Genomic DNA, 27,153 nt, shown 5'->3' on the forward strand with positions numbered 1-27,153 from the left:
AACCTTTTGGGTGTGCTCACTCGCTGGTTTACAACTTGTCTGTTTTTGTAACGAATTTCCAAGATCTCAGCAATTATTTTGTTGAGTAAATGTTTTTTTGTGAAAGCAAGTCTCAACTGACCTCCTACCTTTCATTAACTGTAGGCCAACTCTCCAGGTAAGAAAGGGACACAGCTCTATAGTACCTCTGAATATTTGGATATTTAAGGACAATTCACTGTTGTCAGCAAAATAATCTGTCATAAGGAAAGCAAAACCCTGTCCCCCTGGCTCAACCATTATGACTTTCTGCAGTAAAAAAAGGGGAACTTCTGTGGCCCTTGATCAATGCAAGTTCCAAGCACTTACTGAGCTTTCATTCCTGCTGTAAATGTGGAAAAGTCCCTTTTATGTCTATGCATTCGAGTTTTGGCCTCTAGCATATAAGCTAAGTGGGTGCAGTGAATTGCTGGGAAATAGGCAAAACTTAAGAATAAATTGACTGCTCATCCCAAAATCTGAATTGAAAGACATGCATAAATTACATACAGACATATTGTATTCCAGTTACACAAAAATTGCAAAATTAAAACATACAGAAAAGGACTTCAAATACACCTTTTCTTTCTCAAGCACTTATTCAAAGTCAAAGTTCAAAGTCAGCTATAGCAGCTTTCTATGTATGTACCAATTCCCATTGGTACATACATAAACAGGTAACATACTGTGTACAGTTAGTATTTGTATAATGAAATGATTAGTTAACTTCTGTGTATTATCTTTTTAAAAATGTAATTATTATTTCCTTCACAGATCTTGTTGTACCTTGTAGATTGTGTCTATCTGGTACCTGGCTGAGTCCCGGTTATCTCTGTGAAATCTATCACACAAATCGTAACTTTATTCTGCACCCTCTGGATCAGCTGGTGAGGTTGAGATTTGCTTTTCACCATTCAGTCCTTGTGGTGTCCCCAGGGTTCTATTTTAGGCCCACTTCTCTTTTCTATTTGATGTATCATACTAGACCAAGCTTTAGTTCCATCTAAGGTCTAACAATCACTTTAAATAACAATGAGAAGTGCCATTCAGTTAGCGTGGATCCATTTGATTTCCATACCTTCCTTTTCTTCGTCAGCAGTAGAGGAATGGCATCATTATCTAATGACACTGGACAAAAGGCAGAAAGACACCATATACAGTTCAGAAGTCTGTTTGGGTTAACACAGACAAACAAATTCATAATCTATTAGGAATTTACAGGTTCAAACTTCATGTTTAGATGTACAGAGGAAACCAGAGCACCCGGTAGAAAACTTATGACAGCATGTTCTGCCTTAAAACTTTACTACTCTGAAATTTAAAATATCTTGGCATAATCCATAATGATAATTAGGTAGCTTTGTTATTATGTTTGGAATTATGCCCCAATTTTACTTTTGTTTTTGTTCTGAGAAAGTGATTCATGTCGCCATCTCCTCTCTTTCACGCAGATGAGTCAGTTCTCTATGTTGGTTCCTTTTCAGTGCTACTCTGTGTGACTCCAAATTGATTTTATATTTATATTCATTTTTATCTTCATTTGAACATTTGAGCTTTTTAGACAGGTGTCCTCAGATATTCCATATAGGAAAGCTAAAATGAATGTTGAATGTTATCTTTGGGTTCGGCCCTGGTCTCTGAGGGAGCATCCTTCATCATCGTTTGACCCCTCCACTCACTCACTCCTACTTGTATCTTTTGCCCTTTGACTCTGTGTGTGTTTGTATGCATGTTTCTGTCATTTCTGTATGTGTCATTTTAGTCTTACTGTTCTCTCCCTTGTTTGTTTGTTTTTTGTTATAGCACTTTGGTTATAGTCACTATATGAATTATGAATGATACAAATATGAATTAAAAAACTTTGTTTGAAACAGTCTCCTAAGAAAATGTCATTACAAACAAATCAAACCATGTACTGCTTCATAATGTGTATTCTGTATTTCAGTAGCTGAAAACAGCTCTTGTTATATGACAATCAAGAGAAAAAAAGCGCTGTTTTTATTTTTAAACTAGAACCCAGTAGAAGAAAACTGTAACTGGACTTGTTTTGGGTAATAAGAAAAACCTGCAGTAAACATTTAAAATTCACTCATTATACAAAGCTCGTCTGCCTGAGCTAAGCAGTGAACCCAGATCTTCCTAGCTGAGAGCAACACACGAGTCGATAACCTCCTGATTAATAGAGGTTAGATACTCTACATATTGGTGCAAGTGTTCTGCAAAAGCTTCTGTATGTAGTGAATCTACAGTAGAGGAAGAGTGATTAATGCTTCTGAAAAGAAAAGTATTAAATGGTGAAGCCCTCCTTTTTTGCTGGAACATTTCATGAAACGATGTCTGAGTGTGATTCTGCGAACAATGGTAGAAATATCAGCATAGAGGACAGGCTACTCCACACATGGCTGCTATGGCAACTACATCGACAAGAAGGTGTGTGTGTGTGTGTGTGTCTGTGTGTGTGTGTGGGGGGGGGGGGGGGTTGGGTTGCTCTAATGGCATCGCCCTCTTACTGTATTGATTTGACACACACGGGCACTCATATGGACACACTGCTCAAATGATTTCTCTCTCTTTCTTCTTACACACACACACAGTCATTCAGGCAGTCGACACAGGGCTGATTCCCGCGCTTCATCTCAGCGCCCTGTTCTCTAGAGAGAGCCACACACAGCTTCACATCGACAGGCTAATTACAGCTGTGCCAACATGTATGCTCCAAGTTCATGTATACATCTACATTTACGCAGAATACAGAACATTATGCAGAACACAGTGTTTGCATGACCCAGTTTCAGTGAGATGCATAGCTGGGTGCTCTCTCTCCCACTTGTCTTCTGCCTCTTTAGTTCCTCAGTTCCCTCAATTCTCTCTCTCTGTCTCCGCTGCCACTGTGAAACCCTCTCTCCTTTGTAGTCACTGTGGTCGTGACTGTTTAGAATAGCTCTTGAGGCAGAGGAGGAATAGATATGTCTAGCTCAGCCTGTGTATTTGACTATACAAGTGTGTGTGTGTGTGTGTGTGTGTGTGTGTGTGTGTGTTTGTAGCCTTTGTGTCAGCAGAAATCAGGCTCTGTCAGCCAGGACATGACTGGAGATGCCCAGGGACGATGAGCAATGTGGCTCAGTAGGTCTGTGTGTGTGTGTGTGTGTGTGTGTGTGTGTGTTCATTTAAAAGGGTCACAGTGCAGTAATGGGCTACTCGACCAGCTTGGTGTTCTTGTATTAGTGCAAAGAGAGCTGTTTTATGAAAATGCTAATGGTTGTTCAGAGATAGTAATTCTAATTTCAGTTCATTCCACTCAGAATAACCATTTGTGGTTCAATCACAGTAGATACTTTTTCTGTTTAACCTATAGAACTTGAGGAAAGTTCATCCTTATTAGACAGATAAAAATACATATGTGTAAGTTATGTTGTGGCTCATAACTTACATAATGCAAAATAAATAACATGTAATTCTGCATTCCTCTGCAGAAGCAGAAGAAGACAGCTTGCCTTGTTATCTCCAAAAAAATTGCCTACCAACACAAAAGACGAGTTTGTGGGCGTATTTTTGAACTTGGGAGAGAGCCTATAGCCAGCTGTTTCTTTAGGCTATGAGCTAACCACGTCCTGACTCCAGCTCGATAGGACGTAACGCACAGATATGAGAGTAGTATCAATCTTTTCATCAAATTCTCAGAAAGATTCCAAAATGGTGAACTATTTCTTTGACCTTTCCTAGCAAAGGAAGCACGTTAGCAGAGCAGCAAATCTATGAGGTGCGTTCAGGCACACATTGAATGTACGTCAGCAAAAAAATACACTTCAGGTCACGTAAAAAAAAAAAAAAAAAACGTGAAAACTGTGAGCCGCAACACTGTCTGTGCTGTATTGGTTAAAAATAGAAGCATATCTATACCGTCAGACACGCTGCTCCCCGAGATGGACAACTGGAAACAGCATCTGAAATGCCTTCTGTGTGTAGACAAGCTTTTAAAACATCTGACAAATATAATGTGATTATAAATGAATCCCTCTGTTTGTCCTCCAGAACTACGGCCTAGAGACAGAGAATCTCCGGACTCTGTCCCACAAGCTGAATGCTTCGGCAAAGAACCTTCAGAACTTCATCCTGGGCCGGCGGAGGGGTGGACACTACGATGGACGAGCTTCCCGGAGGCTACCCAATGATTTCCTCACCTCAGTGGTGGATCTGATTGGTGCAGCCAAGAACCTGCTAGCCTGGCTTGACAGGTAGGAAAATAATCCGAGGCTGTAAAATGAAATTGGGAATTTGACCTTTAATTTTTAGGACAATTTCTCCAATTTTCATCAAGTAAGGATGATAACAAAAATCTAAATATATAAATAATGTACAACTATAATGCTATTACTGTTTTTAATTTTTAAGTCTATCTGTGGTCAAATCATTGTCAGCTATGCTCACAATATAACAGAATAAAAAGATTTTGGAACTGCAAACTCAGTGTCTCTCCACTGCTTCTTGTGCCATTTGTGCTTAAAATTAGAAATACATTTTAAATGATTCTTATACCCCGAACTGAAACTTAACTCAAAATCAAAATACACACATCTGCCAAACTTCTATCCTCCTTTTTGTTTTTCTTTAACTCTGTGAATTCTTAAAAAAGAAATGTTGTAGTTGAAAATGGTGGGAAATCCATACAGGGTCGCGGGGATGGTGGGAAATATACTTACAAAATAACAGGAACACCTTGCAATCTCCCTCTGCAACAAAGTTTCAATAAAAATGGAATATGATAAACCTCAAAGAGTTTGTAATGTGGGGTTTGCTTTATATTATCAGATATTCCTGTTATTTTTTTCTACCCCTCATACAGAAACACAATTCATAGATGGATATTTTATGTGTTGTTATGGTGACGGTGTAACCATAGGAAGCTGAGGACACATACAAATAAAGCGATGTTGAGCTTTAGTAGATCCCTGGCTTGCATAGCCTCCTGGCTGCGATATAAAACCAAATATTATTGTTTGTCTTTATCACTTACACCTGTGCTCTGAGAGGAGCAGAGAATAGCTTTTATTTCTCTCTCTCAGTGAACTATCACAGCTTTTAAAATCCCTCTGTTAGCAAATAAATGAATGGAACAAAACAAAATAACACTAAAACACCAAAGGAAGTTTTTTTTATAGAATATGTTTTGCTGACATTCATCTAAGTTTGATTTTGAAACCTGTGACAACCTGCAGAAAAAAAAACACTATACTCCGTTTCCAATTCTTGACAGACAAAAACAAGAATTTAGAATAAATATAATAAGGTTCTAGAAAAGTCCACCATATTTTTTAATCTCTCTGATGCATTTGTCAGATTATGAACTATGTGGGAATTGTGTTTTTGTCTTTTCTTGTCTGCTTTAGGTCTCCGTTTGCCAGTGTGACAGAGTATTCCTTACTGAAGAACAACATTGTGCAGCTCTGCCTAGAATTAACTACTATTGTACAACAGGTATTTAAACACACACACACTTCCAAACACGCGGGAGCATACATCGCACAATCCACCATGTCCATATTCATTACACTCATATAATAAAGGTCATGATTTCAATTGAAAGGGCAAAACTAAAGTGGGTTTGGATTGAAGACATCAATACGGATACAGCTTGTTCTGGTCTATGGCTCATTTCTATAGATTTGATTATGAGTGGAACATATGCCCACTGCCACAGGCTGTTTGCAGCATGGCTGATGGGGCAAGTAGCTCTCAGTAACAGCCTTAGGCAGAGTGCTGATTGACTCACTGTTAAACTTCATCCTCTGCCTAACTTATGGGCCGTGATGGAGAATGAAGTAGGGGTCTCTAATCCCTTCGTTTCCTGTCCTCCTTCTGCTCCCCCTCTGGCTCGCTCCCTCGTGTAGATTCACCACACTTACACACACAAATGCATTAAAAAAAAAACTGAAGGTGCATGCGTACACACTCTACTGTAGAAATCTCATTCTTTGGACAGGAACTATGTCTGCTCTCCTGGACCCCATCCACAGCCTCCCTGTAAGAGCCTGCTTAGAGTGCGTGAGAGTGTGTTTGTACGTGTGCCCAGAGTGAGTCCTGGAGCTGAGCAGATAACACCCATCCTCTCTTACAAGGGCCAGAGGAGGGAGGGGAGAAAGGGGCCACCGTAGGTCCACAATGGGCCAAACGAACATGTGGCTGCCAGGGTGCAGCAAGACAGACAAAGGTGGCAGCACTGCCCGCACTAATGCATCAAACAGATGAATTAACTTCTACCATGCACATCTGGTGGATTCAGTGGGCTGCTTTCCCAGAAATAGATTAACTATCAGCTATCGTTAAATAACAATCTGTCATGTTCAAATACCGTAGTTTCTAAATCCTGGAGAGGCACATGGAGCTCCAGACAGCAAGAACTGGTCAATCCAATGTTTTAGTCTGCCTAGGTTATAAAGAAAAATGCATTTTGTGGAAGGTTAGAAATTGGATAGCTGACTGCTGATGTTCTCAATTGAAAAAGAAGTCATCTATATGTCTTCCTGTCAGCCATCTCTTTTCCCTATTTCCGTCTTTTCCTGGTTGTTATAATTGGAGGAGGGAGATACTTGAGCCTCTGCGCGGATGTTCCATCTCATGTTTTCTTCTTCTCTCCCTTTCTGTCTTCTTCTCGTTTTACAGGATTGCACTGTGTATGAGACAGAGAATAAGATTCTCCATGTGGTAAGTATCTGTTTTAAAATGTCACATTCTTATTAAAATATCAATAATGATTCAAAGGTCTGGGCCTGGTTCCATCAGCGAAAAACAGGGAAGAGGCACCATTGCACATTTAACAATGACAGCTATTAAATGGGTAGATAATATAGACACAACAAGACTACTATCCTATTGTATACAGTATAGTCAGATTTTATTTCAGCATCCTTCGCTCTCGTCACATCACACATGAGCTGTATATAATTTAGCTGAATTTCAAACTGCAGTTGCAATGATTCAAAGACAAATTCAAAAACACACTGAAAAGAGGCACAGATGTAAAATGTTTGCCTATGTACATGTTTTCTGTGTGGGAGTGTGTTTGAGTGTGTGTGTGTGTGTGTGCATGTCAGAGTGCTGTGTGTTTTTGTGGGAATTTGTGGTAGAACATTGTGCATGTTAAAGTGCAAGCGAGCTTGGGGCCTTTTGAAAGCTCCAGTTTAGCATCTGTGTGTGTGTGTGTGTGTGTGTGTGTGTGTGTGTGTGTGTGTGTGTGTCTATGTGTGCGTGCATGCATGTATGATGGAGAACTGTCTGTGTCCATGTGTGAAACCGAGTGAGCAGCTAGTGTCTGATCCGGGCTGACAGTTGGACTGGGACACTTCCTGCTGTCATTCAAGGTCAGGTGGAGGAAACCAAATAAAATGTTGGCGAGGGGAGTTCACAGAAAAATATCTGAGCATTTTATGCCAAGAAATAAATCCCAGATCGGATGTTCTGTCAGTATATTGAATATGTATATAAATTAGATTTTTCTATAAATAAAACTAATCCTGAGACTGCATTTAAGATGTTGGTCTCCCTGTGCTACGATGTCCCCCCTGTTGAAATTGCTCCCCTCTTAGCTTTTTGGTCGTGGTTGTCCACCTCGTGGTTGTCGTTTACCTCTGTTGTCACAGGTCTGTAAATGGCACAGTGACATCAGGCAAATTCAAATATTTAAATGGCTCTGCACATGTGTTCACTCACATACACAAACACACACACAAAACCCTGGGTGCCAGACTAAAGGCTACACTCAACTAAGACTGTTATGTGTGGGAGGTTTATGTGTGAAATAGGGAGACAGCATGAAGGGAGAGAGAGAGAGAGAGAGAGAGAGGAGGTGTTTCTTTTTAGATACTGTTTCCTTCATTATATTTGTTTATATGTGTTTGAGATGAAGTGAAGCTACCACTAAACCATACACCACACACAAACACACATAGGAACATACAAACGCACATATGGGATGAAGATGATGAGATCTGGACAGTATTTCCATTTGGAAGAAGGAAAGTGCTAGTCAAATGTGTCCTCTTAATGGCATACAATTTGTTCCTATTTATTTTCTATTTCCGTGTTTATTGGGAACCATTGCAATATATTGTTTAATAAGAAAAAGAAAACATACATTTGATCATTTTTTGAATGGACCATGGACAGGGCTATTCAGACAAGTTATCCATTTACTTGGAGAGAAGCCTAGGAGACGAAAATGGACACAAATTAGAAAAGATGTTTCTGTCTTTCTGTATAGGCTATTCCATGAAATAATGTAGCTCTTAAGTCATAGTGGGGTGCGCTACATTTTTGACATGGAATTGAAAACTAACGGATTAAGCTAGATTGCTAACTAATCTGCTAACTAACTACCTTACTGCCAGTGCTTGAAGTGGGCCAGGTACGCACCGGTAGGCAGTACCACTACCTGCAACTCGACATTTTACTCTATGGCGTACCGGGACTTCTCCCAAGCTGCTGGTACTCTCCACTGCCCTCTCCGTATCAGGGTCTCTGGGCGCTACGTGACGCTCGCCTGTTCCCGTTCTCGTCTGCCTGCTAATCTATGTCGGCGGAAAGACACGAGGGAGAAGAGAAGCTCGGGTTCCTTTCAAGCAGCCGTGTGCTGAATGTAGCTCTTCAATGTCACTTTTCGGGAACCGACCACTCACAGCCTGGATGGTGCGGGACATTTAAAAATATTGACAGATAGGTGTCGTGTCATAGGGACGCTGGGGACAGGTCAGAATCAGAATGTCTCTATCACTTTTTTAAAGCTTTTGTTAAAAATGTTCTGAAAAAACAGCTTGCTACAAGGAATATAGAATAAAAAATAAAACAATGCACAACAAGAAAATATGCAATTCTACTGAAATATAGAAGAAACACATGTGCACATATATATTTTTATATTTTGAATTGTCACCTGACACCTTAACTTTGTTTCCCTTCATATTAATAAAGACATTTCCACCATACATTGGTGCAGAAAATGTCTACAGAATGCAGGAAATTAAGTGTTTAATGCTTAAAGTGCGCAAAGTGTGGCTGCACACTAGTGCTGATAGTTCAGGGGTTGGTGGATGGCAGTCTTTCTCTTGGTTTGAGTATGAGTAAGTGGAAAATCTTTGCTGTGTGTCGGATGTTTGCCATACAGTAGTGTCTCTTAAGCCAAATGTGGGATAAACCACGTGTTTAGTAAAGATGAATAACTAATAACTAACTATCAGAAAACTGCATAACAGACCAGTGATGAAACGTATGTAGTACATTAGTATTTGACAGAGAATATTGTACTTTACTACACTGATTCAAACTAAAATGTTTTTCACATAAACAGGGCCATCTTATGAAATACACATTTTTACAGATTAAACCACCCAATAATATGATAATGACATCATTACTTAAAGTAGTTAAAATGAGCTACACAACATTATTATGCTGCTTACAGTGGAATGCATTAGTAATATCCAATAATAGAAATTACTGTACTGTACCATATTTCCCTGTTGCTTTTATGTTTTATGTAAAGCACTTTGAATTACCTTATTGTTAAATTGTGCTATACAAATAAACTTGCCTTGCCTTGCCTTACTCTAAAAGGATCCAGTTTGATACCTAAGTACAATTAGCTCTTAATTCTGATGTAAATGTTAATGAATTATAGAAACAAATGCAGGACTTTTACTTGTAATTGAGTCTTTTCACGTGGTGGTATTGGTAGTTTTACTTAAGTAATGCATGTATCGCATTGATCCAGTCAGGAATACAATATGAGAGTCTCCAGGGTGCATCCAGCATAGGGTTCAGACACTGTTTAATGCTCTGGTCAGCTCTGCTGTAGCTACTGTAGTGGTAGTTGTACATTTGTCAGCTTCTGCTCAATAATGCAAAACTCACTGCTACTCTGCTCTCCTCCAGACTACGGCCCGCAGCAATCAGATGGATATGGATAGTGTTTGTTGTGTTGTGTGTGGTGTGTGTGTGTGTGTGTGTGTGTGTGTGTGTGTGCGTGTGTGTGTGGGAGGGGGGTGGTAAGATATGAGCATGTGTGAGTCTGTGTGTCTGATGGAGCGTGAAGTGTGTATGAGTGTGTGTGTGTGTTTTATGTGCATGCATGCATAAGGATGAGAGGAATTACGTAAGACTGTCCTACTTGTGTGTTTTCCCTTGTTTTCTCCCCTTTCCTCCCCGACTCTCCCTCCCACCGCCTTTCTGCTCCTCTCTTCCACTCACCTACTCACCCCCTCCATTTTTCTCTGTGCCGCGCTCTGTGTTGGTTAGCATGTAAACATGCATTGATGTGTGTGTGCATGAGAGAAGGTGTAAGTCGGTGAGGAATGAAAGCACACAAGAGAATGAGGGAGGTGGTGGAGGTGGGGGTGGGGGGGGTGGCTAGTGTGCAGCCAGAGCTTAATCCATTTGGCAGCGTACTATGTCTGGCTTTCTGTTTGACTGCTCTTAAACCTCATGTCAGCCAGCCACATAAGTTAACTTTGCCTATAATCTGCGCTCTGATTCTCCAAAGGCGTGTCAGATCCAGGGTGGGTGTGTCAGAGCTGGAGGGGTTGAGAGTCTCTGGTAACTGGCCCTTTTGTCTCTTGGCCCCTGTTAATCCCAGGTCAAGACTATTAGTCCAATGGTCAAAGAGGGATACAAGCAGAGCCAGAACATTGTCACTTGCTGTGGTTTCCAGCTGGAGACTTCACACGTTATTTATGGCTCTATAGGCGGGATTAGATATACTCTGCTTCTTCTCTTCCCCTATTTATTTCCCCTTTCATTTTTTAAATCACAATGTGTTGTTTGGTGTCTGTGGATGCCATGAACAGTCCTGGGTATCCCATTGCGTAATATGTACACGTTGACTAGAACATAATATTATTGTATCAACAGAAAACTAAACAAGCAGTGTAACGTTCAAATAACTGACCCAGAAAAGGAGGGTGTGTATATGTGTGCGTGTGTGAGAGTAAGCACAGCATCACATAGCCAGCTCACTGAAGAGCCTCCACCTTTTCTCTCACACTGAATGAATCATAGGCTCTGAGCTATATAATGTGTGTGTGTGTGTGTGTGTGTGTGTGTGTGTGTGTGTTTGTGTGTGAGTCTGTTGAACATCTCTGTTCATTTCATCACTATAATCCGGTAATTGCTCATTAAGATTGAGATCAGAAGATTATTTTATGCAGGGTTCATCACTGTCATGCTGCTTGTGTGAATGTAGACGATGTATATTCTCTTAGATGTATGTCTGTTACGTTCCAGCGTACGTGTGTGTTTGTATGTGTGGGTGTGTGTGTGTGTGTATGTGCTAAGCAGCAATGCAATGAGGCAGGATAACCAGGGTAACAGTCTTTGTAAGCCCACTGCAGTCAGTCAGCCAAGATTAGAAGGCAGAGATGTTACTGATGATAAATTAACTTGCATGCGTGACCAAGCAGACAAATAGCCTGAAAAACAGTCAAGGTTTATTTAGAACAAAGGCAAGGTTATGCTTTTTTATTTGCCGTATTTGCTCAGATGCACTCAGATGGGTAATATGCATTAGAAATTGAAGGGCAGTGTAAAAAAAAAAAAATACAGCTTAGATAATATAACCACTCTGCAATATGTCGCGTTTTGTTTAGCTGACGTGAAATAGCCCTTATCTTCCAATAAAAAATTACAGATGTCACCAAATGAAATCTGTGCTCTGTAATTTAGAAAATGTCATCTGGGCACCCCGGGGTTGGCTGGTATCGGTGATGTGTTGTTCTGTCTGTGACAGTGTCTTGTGGGCATGCCTGTGGACAGACTGTGACAGGAAACAGTTTGTGTGCTGGAGTGATGGAAGTGGCGATGTGGAACAATCTGATGAAATGATTTCTGTTTCACCTCCTCCAGCTAGGTCACAGAATCCCTCGCGGACCAAAACCAATCTCAATAACTTTCTGTCTTTTTCTTTTTGTCACTCACTCTCTCTCTTTTCCTGTCATTTTCCCCCTCTGGTTTCATTACCTGTGGTGCCATTTCCAGTGTAAGACCTTAGCAGGGATATGTGACCACATCATCTCGCTGTCATCAGACTCTCTGGTCTCTCAGTCAGCCCATCTGGAGGTGGTTCACCTTACCAGCATCATGCCCAGTGAAGGACTGGTAAGGACACAACTGAGCAGACACACACGTATCCACCAGAGCAGTTTTAAAGCAGCACTAATCAATGGTTTTCTTTCAAAGTTAATAAGGCTGTTACATAATTGAATCCAAGCCTCTTCAATGCACAGGACTAATAATTAAATATTCAAGGTGTAAATATGCAACACCTGCCTTTTGCCATCTTATTCATTATTTATCGTTACAGGACTTCATAAAGTCAAAACTTGAGACTTGAATGTGTTTGTTTTAAGTCTTAAGTCAAGAGTTTTCAGCAGGTTAAAGTTCAGGTACAGGTGAAGATGAACTGAGAGTCTACACTCATACACTACAACCTTCAAAGTCAACCCAATGGAGCACCAGTGGGAGATTTTCGACTGACATGTTAGACCATCAAAACACACAATGAGATAGTAGAGTTTACAGTGTAAAGTGTAAAGACTTCTATGAAGAATCAATCGCAAGGATTATCGAAGATGTTCTGGAAGCTTTTTGTCACCTCTTGCTAAGAAACTTCATGTTTGTTAGTCTTTTAATTGGTTACCCATCCGTATAGACACATACTCAAAGATATAAAACATAAATATTGTGTTATCCTGGGTGCTTTCTATTGTACTGAATCCTCCCTCCCTGGCTGTGTGTGCTTGTGTTTCAGGGGATGTATATCAAATCGACGTACGATGGACTCCACGTTATCACTGGCACCACAGAGAATGTGAGTTTTTGTTTCACTCACTCGGAAGCTTGACACTCCGCCAGCCACAATTTATGCTCTCAACTTCCACACTGACAATGAATCCATGCCTTAATATTTCCTGGGTTTGTTTCCATTGTCCTTTTCCTCTCCAACTTCTGCCTCCGCAGTCTCCAGCAGACCAGTGTAAGAAGATCCATGCAGGGGACGAGGTGATCCAAGTCAACCACCAGACAGTGGTGAGTAAAAAAGCTTCTAAACACAACGCGATAGTCATAAAGAATTACAGGAAATGTACTTTCCATGTATTTCCACTTTGAAAACGCACTGCAAACTATCTCCATTCTGTGCTATGATGAGGAGATGTCAAGGTACATTATGTGTGCTACCACCACCACCACCACCATTGGCGCCATGGTGCTTCCTGTCCTGTGCCTGTGTCGCTATGTAGGCTAATTAGACTTGCTGCAGGAGCAGATTATAGGACGATTGTTACAAGACCTTTGTTCAGTCCAGTGTGATTGTCAGCTCACTCTTTCTGGAATTTGTTCCCATTGTCGCAAGAAACCCCTGCAGGAGGAGTCTGGTTTGAAACGTGAACCCAGTTCCACTTTCAGACTTGAATAAGTTGTATTTCTGCCTTCAACTCATCACATCAGACAGAAGCACAAAAAATGGGCAGCCATTTTAAATGGAACGGTGCCTTGTGAGAGCATGTGATTGAGCGCGCTGTCTATTGCCTGTGCTGTCAGCTCTGGCACAAACGATTTGTTCCAGCGTTTATTTGAGATTTCTGAGGGGGGAAGAAGAGGTTTGTGTCTGTGTGTAGACGTCTTTTGTGTGCTTTTTCCTCTTACGTCTGGATAGATGCTGCTCACGCGAAAGCATGCATGAAAGTGCTGGGGAGTGGCATTGATGGACGTGTGAGGGAGCCATGTGTTATCTCTCTCCCGCTCTCTCCTCGGGGTGACAGTGCAGATCGCACCCTGCCAGGCTCTCAGCTCCAACCCCTCATTACTCCCACCGCTAGACCCTCACCACTCTGATCCCTCACTCTGGGGGTGGAGATAAGCAGGGGGAGACAAAGGTGTGTGTGTGTGTGTGTGTGTGTGTGTGTGTGTGTGTGTGTGTGTGTGTGTGTATGTGTGTGTGTGTGTGTGTGTGTGTGTGTGTGTGTGTGTGTGTGTGATGGGGAAAAGGGGTGAAGTAGCCAGGGGATGCTGTGACGAGGCTGAGCAAAAAAGGGAGGAGGAAGGAAAGAGGGACTTTTAGGGAGAGGAAGAAGAGGATGAAAAGAAAAGGAGGGGAGTAAGGAGGCGAAAAGCAGAGGAAAGTCTCACATCACTATACCTTTTTTCAAACCTAAATTGAGCTGTTGAGGAGAGAAGATGGATACACATTACCAGCAAACTCTCTGTCAACATCAGGGCTGATAAGTTTATCTAGTGAGGCTCCATATTTAAAAATTAGATTAGGGTGAATATTGAATGAACAAATCCTATTACATTATAGAATCATTATGTAGCCCAATCCCACGTATTTAGCAACAGTGCTGCCTTCATGTCTATGCATAAGCTTCTGTTTGAGACCCACTTCAAAACAGGACTCGCAGTTTTTAGCTTAGCTTCTCTTTTGAGGTAAAATGTGACATCTGCTCAAATAACAAACCGATTGTTTGAAGAGCAACATAATTACGTGGAAGTAATAGCATCTGGGAAAATAATGAAGACCCCGGGGATTTGAAAAACCTCTCCAGCAGCAGTTTATACTCTATTACTATTTCGGTAGGTCTCTCCCTGTTTTCCCTCTGCTATCTCCATATTTGCATAACAGAGCAGTTCTAAACTGGCCTGGTTAGGATAGGCTTTATGTTTGTTGTTAACATACACTGTGTGCTGTCCACCACTGTGGTGGATTTAACAAGGGTTGAGAAGTTTAGCATGATCAAGGTCCAGTTCAGTTCACTTTCACTTCAATTAATTCAGGATTTCCCTTCCCAACTCTAGCAAAGGCTGTGCTAAAGGAAAACATTTTGAGGACTTTGGCTTCTTTTGTTAAAGCATTAGGTCCACATTTTGGGAAATACACTCATTCACTTTCTTGCCAGGAGTCAGATAAATTGAATGGAACAGATTTAGAAGTGGTACCACTCCATTCAATATGAACCTTTAGCCAGGAGAGGGTTAGCTTAGCTTAGTTTAGTATAGAGACTGGAAACACAACTATCCTAAACAAACAAGATATAACATGTTAATTAGCTTTAGAGGTACTTGTAGGCATGTTTTATTTACCTATGGACAGAGCAGGCTAGCTGCTTTCCCCTGCTTCCAGTCTCTATGCTAATGCTCTCTAGCTTCATATTAAACGTACAGAGCGATATTGATCTTCTCGTCTTAGTGTTTAAAAAAAAGTTAAATTAAGTGTAGTTCCCAAAATGTAGAACTGTTCCTTTAATAAAAGAAGCCAAAGTACTTTTTAAATTTTTTTATATTACTCATTACTTTTTGTTTTTTGATAGACAGACACTATCGTTTCAGTATGTTGGGTTTGATACCTAGCCCTATTTCTGTCACTCTAAATTACAGTTGATAAATCAGATCACAAATGAATGATCGCAGTCTTGGTGAATCCAAATGTGCTTTTGTGTTCCCCCTTTTGTTTGAGCTGACAGAACAGGACAAAACATACAGTAGCCTAGTAACTTACTTCCGTGGCAGCTTGTGGTGCTGGTGAACGCTGGCTGAACCCAGAGTTCTGGACTGGGCCAGGGAGAACAGGAGACTGGCTGCTAAAGGCTGACATAGGCTGGTCAAGATCACGCCAGGAGTAAGGTCAAAACAGTTCTGTCTGTGTGTGGGTGAGTGTGGGTTAATGTGTGTGAGCGAGGTGGCCTCTGCGGACACGTCCAGTAGCTGAGACCAGTGTAACCAATCAATGGCCTGACGAGTGCTGAGAGCTCTGGAGACAGGCTGGCCGGAACCACGAGGAAAAACTGTAGTCAGCACTTACTCTTTTCTTTCTCTTTTACCATCTCTCTCTCTCTTGCTTAGAACTTTACAATACTTACTAAGCCACCCCTTATTTCAACATGATTTTCAGACCAGTGGTACTAGGACAGTGTGGTGCGTAGTTGTTGTGTCTTGCTGCCTTGGTAGCCACAAAGTTTAATGACTGGTTTGGCGAGGAATATTTAGTTTAACATGTTTAGTAAAGAGGGGACAAAGGGAACACGTCTGAGGCATAGTGGTTTGTTGAGTTTTTATGCAACAGTTAGGTGTGTCTGTTGGGATTATCCTGGATATCACCTGAACCATATAGTGAAGCTAGGAAGCCCACTGTCAACCTTTGCCTTACTGCCAAGGCTGCACAAATTGTTTTAATTTGCTTTTAATCTGCTGGTGAATCCAGATTTTCTGAGTCATACAACTAGGTTATAGCTGTTAAAATGTATCATGTTGCTGTAGTGCCATACAGGGAAACTTTCAGGCGTATGCTTAAACTGTATTGTTTTATACTGAGAAGTGTGATTAAGATTTTGTTCACCCCACTTATATTGATGTGGCTATACCAAATATTAGAAACGCCCGTAATTACACAAAACAGTACAACAGTACCACAAATTTTGGAGGGTGCAGTCGTTGAATCAACACCTCTCTAAAACAGTTTCAACAAAAACTGAACATGATAACCATGAAGGTACGATGTATTACAGGGCTGAATTCATTTCAGCTAGGTGTATAAAAACTTGAAACAATTAGGCCACATTCAGAAGAATTTAGCAACCAATTGTGGAGAAAAATATTTTATGGGCTCATTCAAATACTTTAAGCACCAAAGTTGGTAAAGATTGTTGAGGAATAAAATAAATTTATTTATATGCCCCACTGTTCAGGAAAAATGTTAAGCTCTTTATAAGACACATGGTGGTGCTTCATCATTAAAAAGTAGTAGTGGTTTTCCCATGCGTTTGGTCTGACTTTATACCACAATTCACAGAACATACAGGTCTGAAAATATAATAGAGGTAATCGATTATATACAGTATAAAGAATTAATATGGTCCTTGTAACTCCATGTTAAATAGTAGCATGAGGTGTTTTAAACAGGTAGTATGTATGGAGTGGTTTGCAGCAACAGTATAAAAAGCTTAATTTTCGTGCGTGGTGGTTTTCCTCAGCAGATTTGGTTGCTCCCAGTGCATCGAGTAGCCTACCGCGTGTGTGTGTGGTTGTGGTTTGTAGCCGTTGTTTCGATAGCCCAGTGTGTGTGCTCCTCAGGTTGGCTGGCAGCTGAAGAACCTGGTCAACGCTCTGAGAGAAGACCCATGCGGAGTCATCCTCACGCTGAAGAAAAGGCCCCAGAACACCCTGAGCTCCACCCCGGCTCTGCTCAGGAATGTCCGCTGGAAACCACTGGGTCTGCAGGTAAACACCAGCAACATGTGGACGCCTTAACTCCAGTATTATAACAAGATATTCCCCGCATCCTGGGCCTAAAAAGTGCTGATTCAATGACATGCTGCTCTCCAAATAGTACTGTATTTGAAATTTTAACAAAGGAGCAAGAAATTGAAATTCAAACACACTTCCAATCAGTATTATACATGTACTATACCTGAACAATTCTTGTCCTTACAGTTAAGGTTTTGAGGTAGGATGGAACTGTGTTGTACCTCTGGCTTAAAATTTGACTCACTCTCAGCTCTTTTTTTTTTTTTTTTACTGCCCACACTCTGTGTTCTCCTACTGGCATTTTAAACAAATATTTTCAAAGGACACTTGTTCACTGTTTGACCTTGCATCAATCCTCCAGTTGAGTATTTCAACAAATCTCTTGTGGGGGTTTTTCACAGCCTGCCATATTGCTGGCACAGTTCAAAGCCATTCACAAATGTGTTGGAAGCCAATCCTCCACCTGAAGAGATAATATGCATACCAAAAGCATATTAGTTTATTTAGAGATAACCCAAATTAGAGTTGGGGGGGGGGGGGTATATATATAATATTTGCACTTACACGGTTGTGGCATGGACTTCCTGCTCAGGAGAGAGTACAGGGTCACCAAAGGGTCCATCCGTGCTCCCACTCACATTCAGATTTACTGTGACTTCTGTCCTGATTCATCCAACCTTTGCCCCAAAGGACATCTCATTTTAAAAAGGGAGTAAACGTTCACTATGTATAAAACGTGGAACAATTGTTTGACAGCTTACAGCTCTGAGCGGGTCTACACATTTCACTTAAGGGCAAATACTTTGTAAATCCGTCACTCACACAGACCTCAGAAAGATCACTCACATTTTTGGTGCACAGGAAGAAGAAGATGTGCTGAGAAGGATAGAGTAGGGGTGAGGTGAGGGCTAGTGTGATGCTCTCTGAGTGCTTTGTGAAGCTACGTCTTGTGTCTACATGTCTGTGAGCATATAAATGCAGTATATAGCAGTATGCATATGAATCTATGCTGACACGAGAGACTTACAGAGACTTACAGATTCCCAGTGTTTTGTGGATATGGTTTCTAAAATGGCCTAGAAACCATGTAATAACCATACTGCAACTTCATCACCCACTCTGCCTGTAACAACAAGGTTGCTGCCTTGTTAGATCATCGCTCTAAGTTGTTACCATGAGCTTATTGTTATATTTGCTGCATACAACAGCAGAGGATTGTGGGAATTCTACCCTGATGGGCTGCTAAGACACAAGTGCGCCGTGAGCGCCCAGATCAGAGCGCAGAGATATCTGTGGGAGAAGAGAAAGGAGTGTTTTAGATTTGTTCTCTCTCAGAAAGACTGGAGCTCTTAATTATTCATAAGCAACTACAGGCAGCTCCACTGGCTCTGAATCAAGAGCCACTACTCAGCAAATACTGGAGATAATGCACTGAATCCAAAATATCCTACTAAACAGCCGGTGTGTGTGTGTGTGTGTGTGTGTGTGTACTGGGGCCGATGGGTGTGCACACATTTCGAAAGCATGGCCGCTTGTTCATCTGTATGTGTCAAAGCAAGTGTGTTTCTGTGGGTTCATGTTTGTGCACGCATGAAGAGAGATGTTTTCCGTTATCAGTCGCGTTGTTCCTTTGAGAGGTGAAGGAACTGGGTCACTTCACCACGTAAGCTCAGTTCAGGATACATACGTACACACGCTCCCAACACGAACACACATTACAACACGCATGCACACTCGTACCTCTAAGCCTGGTTTTAGAGGAGATGAATTGGACGGCTGTGGAGTTTAGCCCAAATGTGGCAAATGTTCAGCTGGATTAAAGCTGAATCCACAAAGGAAACAATTTATCTCTCAAATGATCATGTGATTCCAGCCCCAAAGCCCTCCATGGCAACCGCTTTTATTCCACTAACTAACGGCAAATATTTCTCTCTCTTTCTCTCTCCCCTTTCCTGTTTCTCTTTTTGTGCATGTGTGTCTGTTTCGTCTGTGGCAGGTTTGAGTAAAAGAAATTGTCTGAGCCATCAGTTAGAATGATGATGCTGGCAATGATTTTAACAGATAAACTGAGGATTAGAGTGAGACTGCATATTGTATGCATTGTTGTCTGCCTCAAAATGTGCATGCAGGGAGTCATTTCATGCGTGGCTGGAGGTCCCATCAGCGTCCACATCACAGTGTCACACGTGCCACACATTATCCACAACCCTGCTTCCATAAATGTATTATTAGATACATAAATAATTAACCTTTGAACATGCATGCTATTTTGGGCAACATGTATTGGATATTGGTATTGAGTTATGCATTACTAATGGGCCAGATGAATGGGTGAGGGGTTATAGCATCTTTGATGTCTTACCTACAGTACCTTATTTTGGTCTACTTTTGTGACATCTAAAGCAACTTAAAGTCTCTTCAAAGATTATTTCAAATATAAAAGTTTGATCTAAAATCTTTATCATGATAAACTACTCCATAACAGTAAATGTAACAATAACTGCTTAAAAAACAATGTCACCTGAATATCCATTTAGTAGCTGATTCTCCAACTACCAGATCATATCCCACGGTCTTTATCAGCAGAACATATGGTTAGATGATGTTGGTTCTTGTAGCTATGCACAATTATATGAGAACTAAGGTAACCTAATCTAAGGTATCCAAAAGTGTTTGTTTTTGTTTTGACAGCTATATCATTATCTGATTTGTTAAACTAACACAAATTCATATTGCTGTCAGCCAGGCTCCAATTCATACTAAGCTTAGATTTAATATAAAAAAAGTTTTGACACCAGACGTGTCACAGTGAGAAAAGCATGGGTGTAAATGATGAAATTAATTATGGCTGAATTCCGTTTACCTACTTCATTTCCAAGGTAGTGTGTATGCTGGCTCACTGTCACACTGTTATGACTTACCGGGGCACTTGAATAGAGCCATTGTTAATATTAATATTATTATTAACGCCTCTGCTTTTCCTGCTGTGTTGGTTTTTTTTTTAGCCCCTTACATAGTCAAAATATCAAGTTAAGCATATTATAGTATGTGTTGTGAGTTTGCATGTGCGCATGGATGGTGGTGCGATGGGGAATATTGGTCTGGGGAAAGTTTGAGCAGTAGATTTTTTGAGTAGTTTGGAGTGGACACAGCAGAGTTCAAATGGTTTAAGCGATGTTTTAACAGACTGGAATTGCGCCTGCTGTGAAGGTCCCATTTCTCTCTACTTCTACCCCCCCACCCCTCTTTTCCATGCAGGCAGCAGTGGGCTGTAATCACTAAATTACTGTTTTCACTCTCAGCTCCAGTCACCACACTGCACAGCTCCCCCTCCTCGCTCTCACTCTCCCTCTCCTGTACTCTTTCCCTCTGTCTCTCTCTCCCTTTGTCCTATTTCCTTTGCTCTCACGTCCCTCTCTTTCCACCCCGTCTTCATTATTTATTGTGAAGCCGTCTTACTGTAAGCTGCCTTCTTAAGAGGAGGACGGTGAGAGAGAAAGAGATGAAGATAGAGACAGGGCCCGGGGATGGAGGTAGCGAGGAGGGGGGTAGAGGAGGATGGAAAGTTTGGAATATGAAATGAATTTGCCTAATGCACTGCTGATGAAATGATGAAACAGTGGGCTTCCTTAATGAGAGCGTTGCCCGCCTCGCCATCACTTAGGCTCTCTGTCTGTTTATCCATTCTGTCCACACTCCCATCTTCTCTCTAAAATGGAGCGTCCTCCTCAGACATACAGTAAAACACCTCATTTTTCAAAACCTGGAACACTCTTCCTCGGGGAGAAATTGTATGCATGAGCTGCGCGTTTGTCACCCCAGCTGTTCCGGCGGAGAACAAATATAATTCACTTGAAATTTGGCCTGAGTTTCCATGACATCAGAAGCGTGGCATCCTGTCATCACGGAGAACTTGATGACAAATGAATCTACGTGTCCTTGAGTCAAGCAGAGGTAGGAGGCCACGCTAGCTTTCCTCTGTCCTCTCCTTCTCTTGTACCACGGAAGAGGGGTGAGGACAGAGGAAGAGCGGGGAGAGGAGAGGAGAGGAGAGGAGAGGAGAGGAGAGGAGGGGTTGTCATGGGAACAGACATGGAGAGCCCTGTGTGAGTGAAGAGGCTTGAGACAAAATGACAGAATAGCGAAAGCGATTGAACGTGGGAGAGGCTGCACAGTCAGACGGATATAAAAAAAGAGACAACATGCACAACATGGCAGCTTTGAGGAAATAACTCTCTTGTTTGTAATTCAGTGTTAAAATGAGTGCAGGCTTCAGTACAAGGAAGGAATTACAAATAAAAAAGTTCCTTTTCCATTAACTGTGTGCTTTGTTTGTTTTTTCTGTGAAGCAGGAAAAGATCTGATGCTCATTTTTAGCATGTTGTGCTCCGAGGTCCCCTCACCATCTTAGTCATTCTCTCTTTCTTTCTCTCCTCTTTCTCCCTTCAGCCAATCCCCACCAGCCCCACCAGCACCTCCCCTACACCCGGTGGAACTTTGGGCATGTCCAACATGGACGCTCCCAGCATGCAGGACGTGTATATCCTCTCTCCTGTGTCTGGACTCTACAGCACCAGGTCAGGCGCTTGCATACACAGATGTTTGATGGTGGTGATTACGCTGATTATTATGATCCAGCTGATGACAGCGATGATGGTGCTGATGATAGTGATGATGACAACTCTGCTCCCCCCCAGGGAGGAGCTGGGTATGATGTCATGCGACGACATCAGCCGCTACAGCGTGAGCTCCCAGTCGGGCTCCAAAGGTTCTGAGGCAGTCAGCTACTACCTGGACCAGGACAGCGGTCAGTTCTTCTCCCTGCTAGAGGGAGACGGACCCCCTGGGCCTGACTATGACAGGGGTCGCAATACAGGGGTTCGCCGGCGGGACAAGACCCCCACCCATGGTAAGACGGAGAGCGCAAATCAACAGCGGGAATGGGGCAGTCATGGCTGTGGCCCTGTGTTTGTTCAGTAGAACAGCATGTTCTCTCCCACCGTTTTCTCACCTTTTTCTCACAGCTCCTCCTTATGTGTTCATCACTCACTTCATGGCTCTGCTTCTTTGTGTCCTTACCTCGCGTGCACACCTCACAAAAACACTGATCACACGCCAAAAGGTCAGTCCAAAAACACTGTCTCTAGCACCCTGCTCCCTGTCTGCCCCACCACCTGTGTCACCCTTGTCCAAGACAACTTCCTAGACATCCTTTACCTTCTTAGGAGACTCTCAAGGGGCCTATGATGGGCAGGGCAAGGGTCATGTGCATCGTAAGACTATTTTATGGTCGCCTTGCTAGCTATAGGCTACTTGTACTGTAACGCTACCATCACTGAAGTAGCAACCAACACAACTGGACAAGTCACCTATATTTAATTAACCACATTTAAAGCCAACCAAATCAGTGTTTTTGTATTAACAACGGGTCAGTGACAATGTATTATGCAAAAGGGGTCACTCACAAGTCACAACCAGCCTTGCAGAAAATTATCACCCGCTCCTGACTCTGTACAAGTCTACTGAGATTTTTAGCCTCTTTTTGCTCATCGTTTTGGTTTTCCAGCCACAAACTCGACACTTCAGATACAGCAGGCAGCAGTTTTAATAAAAATACCCTTTTACCCGACTTTAAGCTACATGCCCAGCAGCAAACGGCAAAAAGGTACAACTAGCTGGTGAACATAGTGAGAATTTAGCTTCTAAAGAGCCAGATAGTTCCTTCAGGAGCTGGTAGGGAAAAAAACAGACTTCAAATAAATGCTAATGTGGCTCTGTGTCTGCTGTGTCTGCTTAAATAGGCAATTGTTTGCTACCTCGTTCACCGTAACAACTTTATAATGTGATATTAGATTGAGTTTTCAGCTTATTCTGCTTCCGTGCTGGCAAAAATCAATCAATGCCGCTTTTAAGGATACTTTTGACACCAGTTACTTTCTAATTTCTGTATTATAGTCCTATCACAATTTTTGTCCAGTATCACCAACTCTAACAAAAGGCACAGCTCTAACACAAAGCAGTATCTCAATCAATAATCATTTCAAATGTAACCACTTTTATAAAAACCTCTACTGTGCTCTGCTGCGAATATAAAACTAACTTGCCTAACAGGCCTTGTGTCCTTTGCCTTGCGCGTCATAGCAGTCCCTCGAGTCTCCCGTCCTGTCCCCCTCACCTGCACACACTTTGTCTTATCCTGTCCACCCCTCCAGCTGTCTCCCACGCTGTCTCTCAGTCACCACCTTCCTGCGACACCCCCACTACCCCGCCCCCCTAGGCGACTCTCTGATTACTGATTGGTCGTTCCAGGTGACCTCAGGCCTGTTTCCATGCCTCCCGAATATAACTGGATGGCCGAGGCCAAGGAACCCAGCTTGGGCAAGAGAGGGAGCCGAGGTACACACACACACAAACACACATGCACTCAAAAACACAGCCCCTCACACACAACACAAACGGGTCGTACTGGTGCCGTGCTTTGCTCCATACTCGGCTCAACGCATTTCAGCTCATCCTCTGGTTATCCATGGTGGTGTGGTTGTGTGAGGATACATATCTGCCAGGTATGTATCCGACAGAGTGACAAATAAACATAAATGCAAGGAAATTGCATTTATACAGCTGTTCTGGAAATGAGGGTATTTCTATGTGACCAATACTTACCGGCTTCACCGTTTTGCGGGGAGACTTGATCTGTATTCGACCGAGGTTCCTTCACTCTACCATCAGAAAGTCCATGAATAACATTAAAGCACAATACCACTGTCAGGGGATCTGCCTTCCTCCTTCTCCTTCTCTCTCTCTCAGTCACTGTTTTATTTTTTCACATTCAAGTGTATGGATAGTAAACAAATTAGGTGAGAAGCTTTTTTTCTATCTGGAGCAAACGCGAAATAAAACTTTCTGTGACCGACAAGATTTAGCAGTAGTGCCCTCCAAATCAGCATAATCATTGCAAACAGATTAGCTGTATGTCCCCAGCTGTGGATCCATATCAGATACTCCAGCTCTGCGGCACTTTCATCCCTTTCTATTGGGTTTTTATCTGTAAGGGTTTATTCACCCTCATCTGTTTCTACTCTGGGGTTTTCCTCGACTCCACAACGCTATCTACGCAGTGGTTTTCCTCCCTCTGTCATCCGTTCTCTTGAGCCTGTCCATCCTCTAACTGCTCCATCCCTCTACCCCCCTTCATCCCAACAGATTCAGACAACTCCCTGCTGCGTTACCTTAGCGACGACAAGATCCTGGTGATTGAGGAGGAGCCCGAGGGTCCGGGCAGAGAGAGTCGGCGGGATTCCACCAGACGTTCTCGGCGCAAGAGCCGCAATCCCAGCAGCCCTAGCTTTCCCATTAGCCCCTCCATGCTGTCCTCCACTCTGCGCCTAGATCAGCCACCTGATCCTTTGCCTGTACGTACACAGCTCTTAAACTGGGTTTTTAAAGTGAATTTTATCATTTATATCATTTATGTGAGTTTCAGCTGCTCTCTATTCTATATATATATAATCATCTGCTCATCTTTTTCCTTCATGTTATCAACCGAATGTCATCCATTCGGTCGATAACATTCTAAAAGGCTATATCAGCCGCACGTATACAATTTTACCCCCAGTTAGTGGAGGGCTAAACCGGAAGTTAGCCTGCTCGGCCATCAAAAGGTAACACAGTGGATGCTGTAGCACTACCACCGACTAGAATTTGGGGGTGTAATTGCAGAATGACGGAAACACCGACGCACAAGTATAAATGCATGGCTACGTGCGTAGCCTATGATGTAGCTACGCACATAGTCGCTAACACTCCTGCTCCCCATTCACACCTGAGACATTGTAACACTAACGAGTCACATGACACTGGGGATTTGAACATTTTCACTTAGGGGTGTACTCACTTTTGTTGCCAGCGGTTTAGACATTAATGGCTGTGTGATGTGTTATTTTGAGGGGACAGCAAATTTACGCTGTTACACAAGCTTTACACTCACTACATTGTAGCAAAGTGTCATTTCTTCAGTGTTGTCACATGAAAAGATATTATCAAATATTTACAAAAATGTGCGGGGTGTACTCACTTCTGTGAGATACTGTACTTGCTCCTTAATTATCGACAACATAGGCCGTTTATTTTGAGTCCATCCGACATATACCATCCTGCTGCTGTAAATATTCGGCAGTGCATCAAATGTGTATTAATTTACTGAAAATTGTCCCCAGGTATAAATAACTATTTACACCTGTTTGAGTGACATTTGCTATAAACTACAGAGCCCAAATGTTTTAGAAAATTACTGAGCCCTTTGTGAAAATGAAACTGCCAGCATATAAAGGTGAGACATAACTCCGAAGAATAAAACATAATCTAATATAGTGTTGGTTGGATGTTTTATGTGATTTGTTAACATAATAATAATATAGAATAATTCCAGCCTTCTACTTTAAAGTCACCTAAAAATTCTGCACACAGTGACTTGTTTAGATACTGTTGTTTATTGTGTGCATGCATGTTTTAGCAGACAACATACAAGTGGCAACAGTTAATAAGCATTGAAAAGATTAGTCAACGAGATGGGTCTAATGCGGTAAACGAGGAAGAAAAACAATAAAAAAGTAATGAAACACAAATTTGTATTCCTATTTTGTACTTCTATGTAACATTTGCTACCCCTGTGGGCCTCAAACTGTTATTTAAATTAAACCATCTGAGATGTTTAGAGGGCAAATCTCTCTTTATTCGAACTGTTAACTACTCATAGACATCTGAAATGTGACAAGGAGCCCCAACTAGACACTGTTTTTTTTTGTAAGCTAAAAATGGAAACGATGTGTTGTATTTTAGCACCTTATCACATATTGTTTTGTATGTAAAATCTGGATTTATATCTATGACAAGTACAATATCTCTGAAGCAGCTAAATATAATTTAGCCATTATTCATTTTATTATTTATGTTTATTTACACCAGTGCTTTACCTACTGTGACATGTCAAAACGTCTGCTGGGAAAAAGAATTATAAGTGGCACTAAAATCACCTACAAGACTGTAACCCTGACTCACTCACACAACTTCCTTCTTCTTACAGTCTATGTCTGTGTCCTCTTAGAGGGGAACTCTTTGTGACTGCAGGATTGGTCTCGGTGTTCACAATTTCACACACATAGTTTTACGTGTGTGTTTATGTCAGGTAGAGGAGACAAAGAAAACTGAGGATGATCAGTGTCATTGCATGGCTGCCAGCTTCACAGATTTTGAGACAGTGACACTCTCAGACACACCCCTCTGTAAATTCTCTCTCGTGCACACGCCAGTACACACACACACCCTCCACACACACACACACACACACACACACACACCCCACACAAGTATACAGAAACAAACACACAGTAGCACACAGGAGTGCATTTGTATGCAGGGTAGCCATCTCACGACTCATCCTAATATCCCCATCTCCTCAGACACGCCTGAGTCTAAATAGGAGTTTATTCTTGACAAACTCACACACTTGCACGCGCACGCACACGTACACACACACACACCCAAACACGTATCCCTGTGAGCAGGTGTATGACTCAGCATCAGCCAGACCAATTACAAGCTCGACTGACAGACTGGGCTTAAAACACATACACAGCACGCTAACAGCTTAGCTAACACCAGCCCTCTCTAACCCTCTCAGCTGTGTGTTTCTCATGGTGATGACTCATATCTATTCAGTGGCACATGAAGTACACTATCCTGCACTAACAAGCACACTGACCTTAATGCCCTGCTCATTTTCTCTCTCGTATAAATCTTTTCTATTAACACAATACACCAGCATTTTGCAGAAAACACATAATTATTTTTTAT

The 27,153-nt window shown here is 41.9% G+C and overlaps 1 protein-coding gene across 2 annotated transcripts in view; it reads left to right on the forward strand.

Moving 5' to 3' along the window:
• The window catches only part of si:ch211-26b3.4 (connector enhancer of kinase suppressor of ras 2), a 49,829-nt gene that overhangs the window by 5,067 nt on the left and 17,609 nt on the right, over positions 1-27,153 (forward strand). For both annotated transcript variants that reach the window (XM_046031611.1, XM_046031612.1), the window contains exons 2-12: positions 4,051-4,253; positions 5,406-5,493; positions 6,679-6,720; positions 12,040-12,159; positions 12,812-12,871; positions 13,021-13,089; positions 17,128-17,274; positions 21,751-21,878; positions 21,999-22,210; positions 23,611-23,697; positions 24,505-24,713. In XM_046031611.1, the coding sequence (XP_045887567.1) occupies positions 4,051-4,253; positions 5,406-5,493; positions 6,679-6,720; positions 12,040-12,159; positions 12,812-12,871; positions 13,021-13,089; positions 17,128-17,274; positions 21,751-21,878; positions 21,999-22,210; positions 23,611-23,697; positions 24,505-24,713 (1,365 nt within the window). The remainder of the gene's footprint in view (positions 1-4,050; positions 4,254-5,405; positions 5,494-6,678; positions 6,721-12,039; positions 12,160-12,811; positions 12,872-13,020; positions 13,090-17,127; positions 17,275-21,750; positions 21,879-21,998; positions 22,211-23,610; positions 23,698-24,504; positions 24,714-27,153) is intronic.

This window comes from Micropterus dolomieu, linkage group LG19, assembly GCF_021292245.1.
Source record: "Micropterus dolomieu isolate WLL.071019.BEF.003 ecotype Adirondacks linkage group LG19, ASM2129224v1, whole genome shotgun sequence".
Taxonomy (NCBI): domain Eukaryota; kingdom Metazoa; phylum Chordata; class Actinopteri; order Centrarchiformes; family Centrarchidae; genus Micropterus; species Micropterus dolomieu.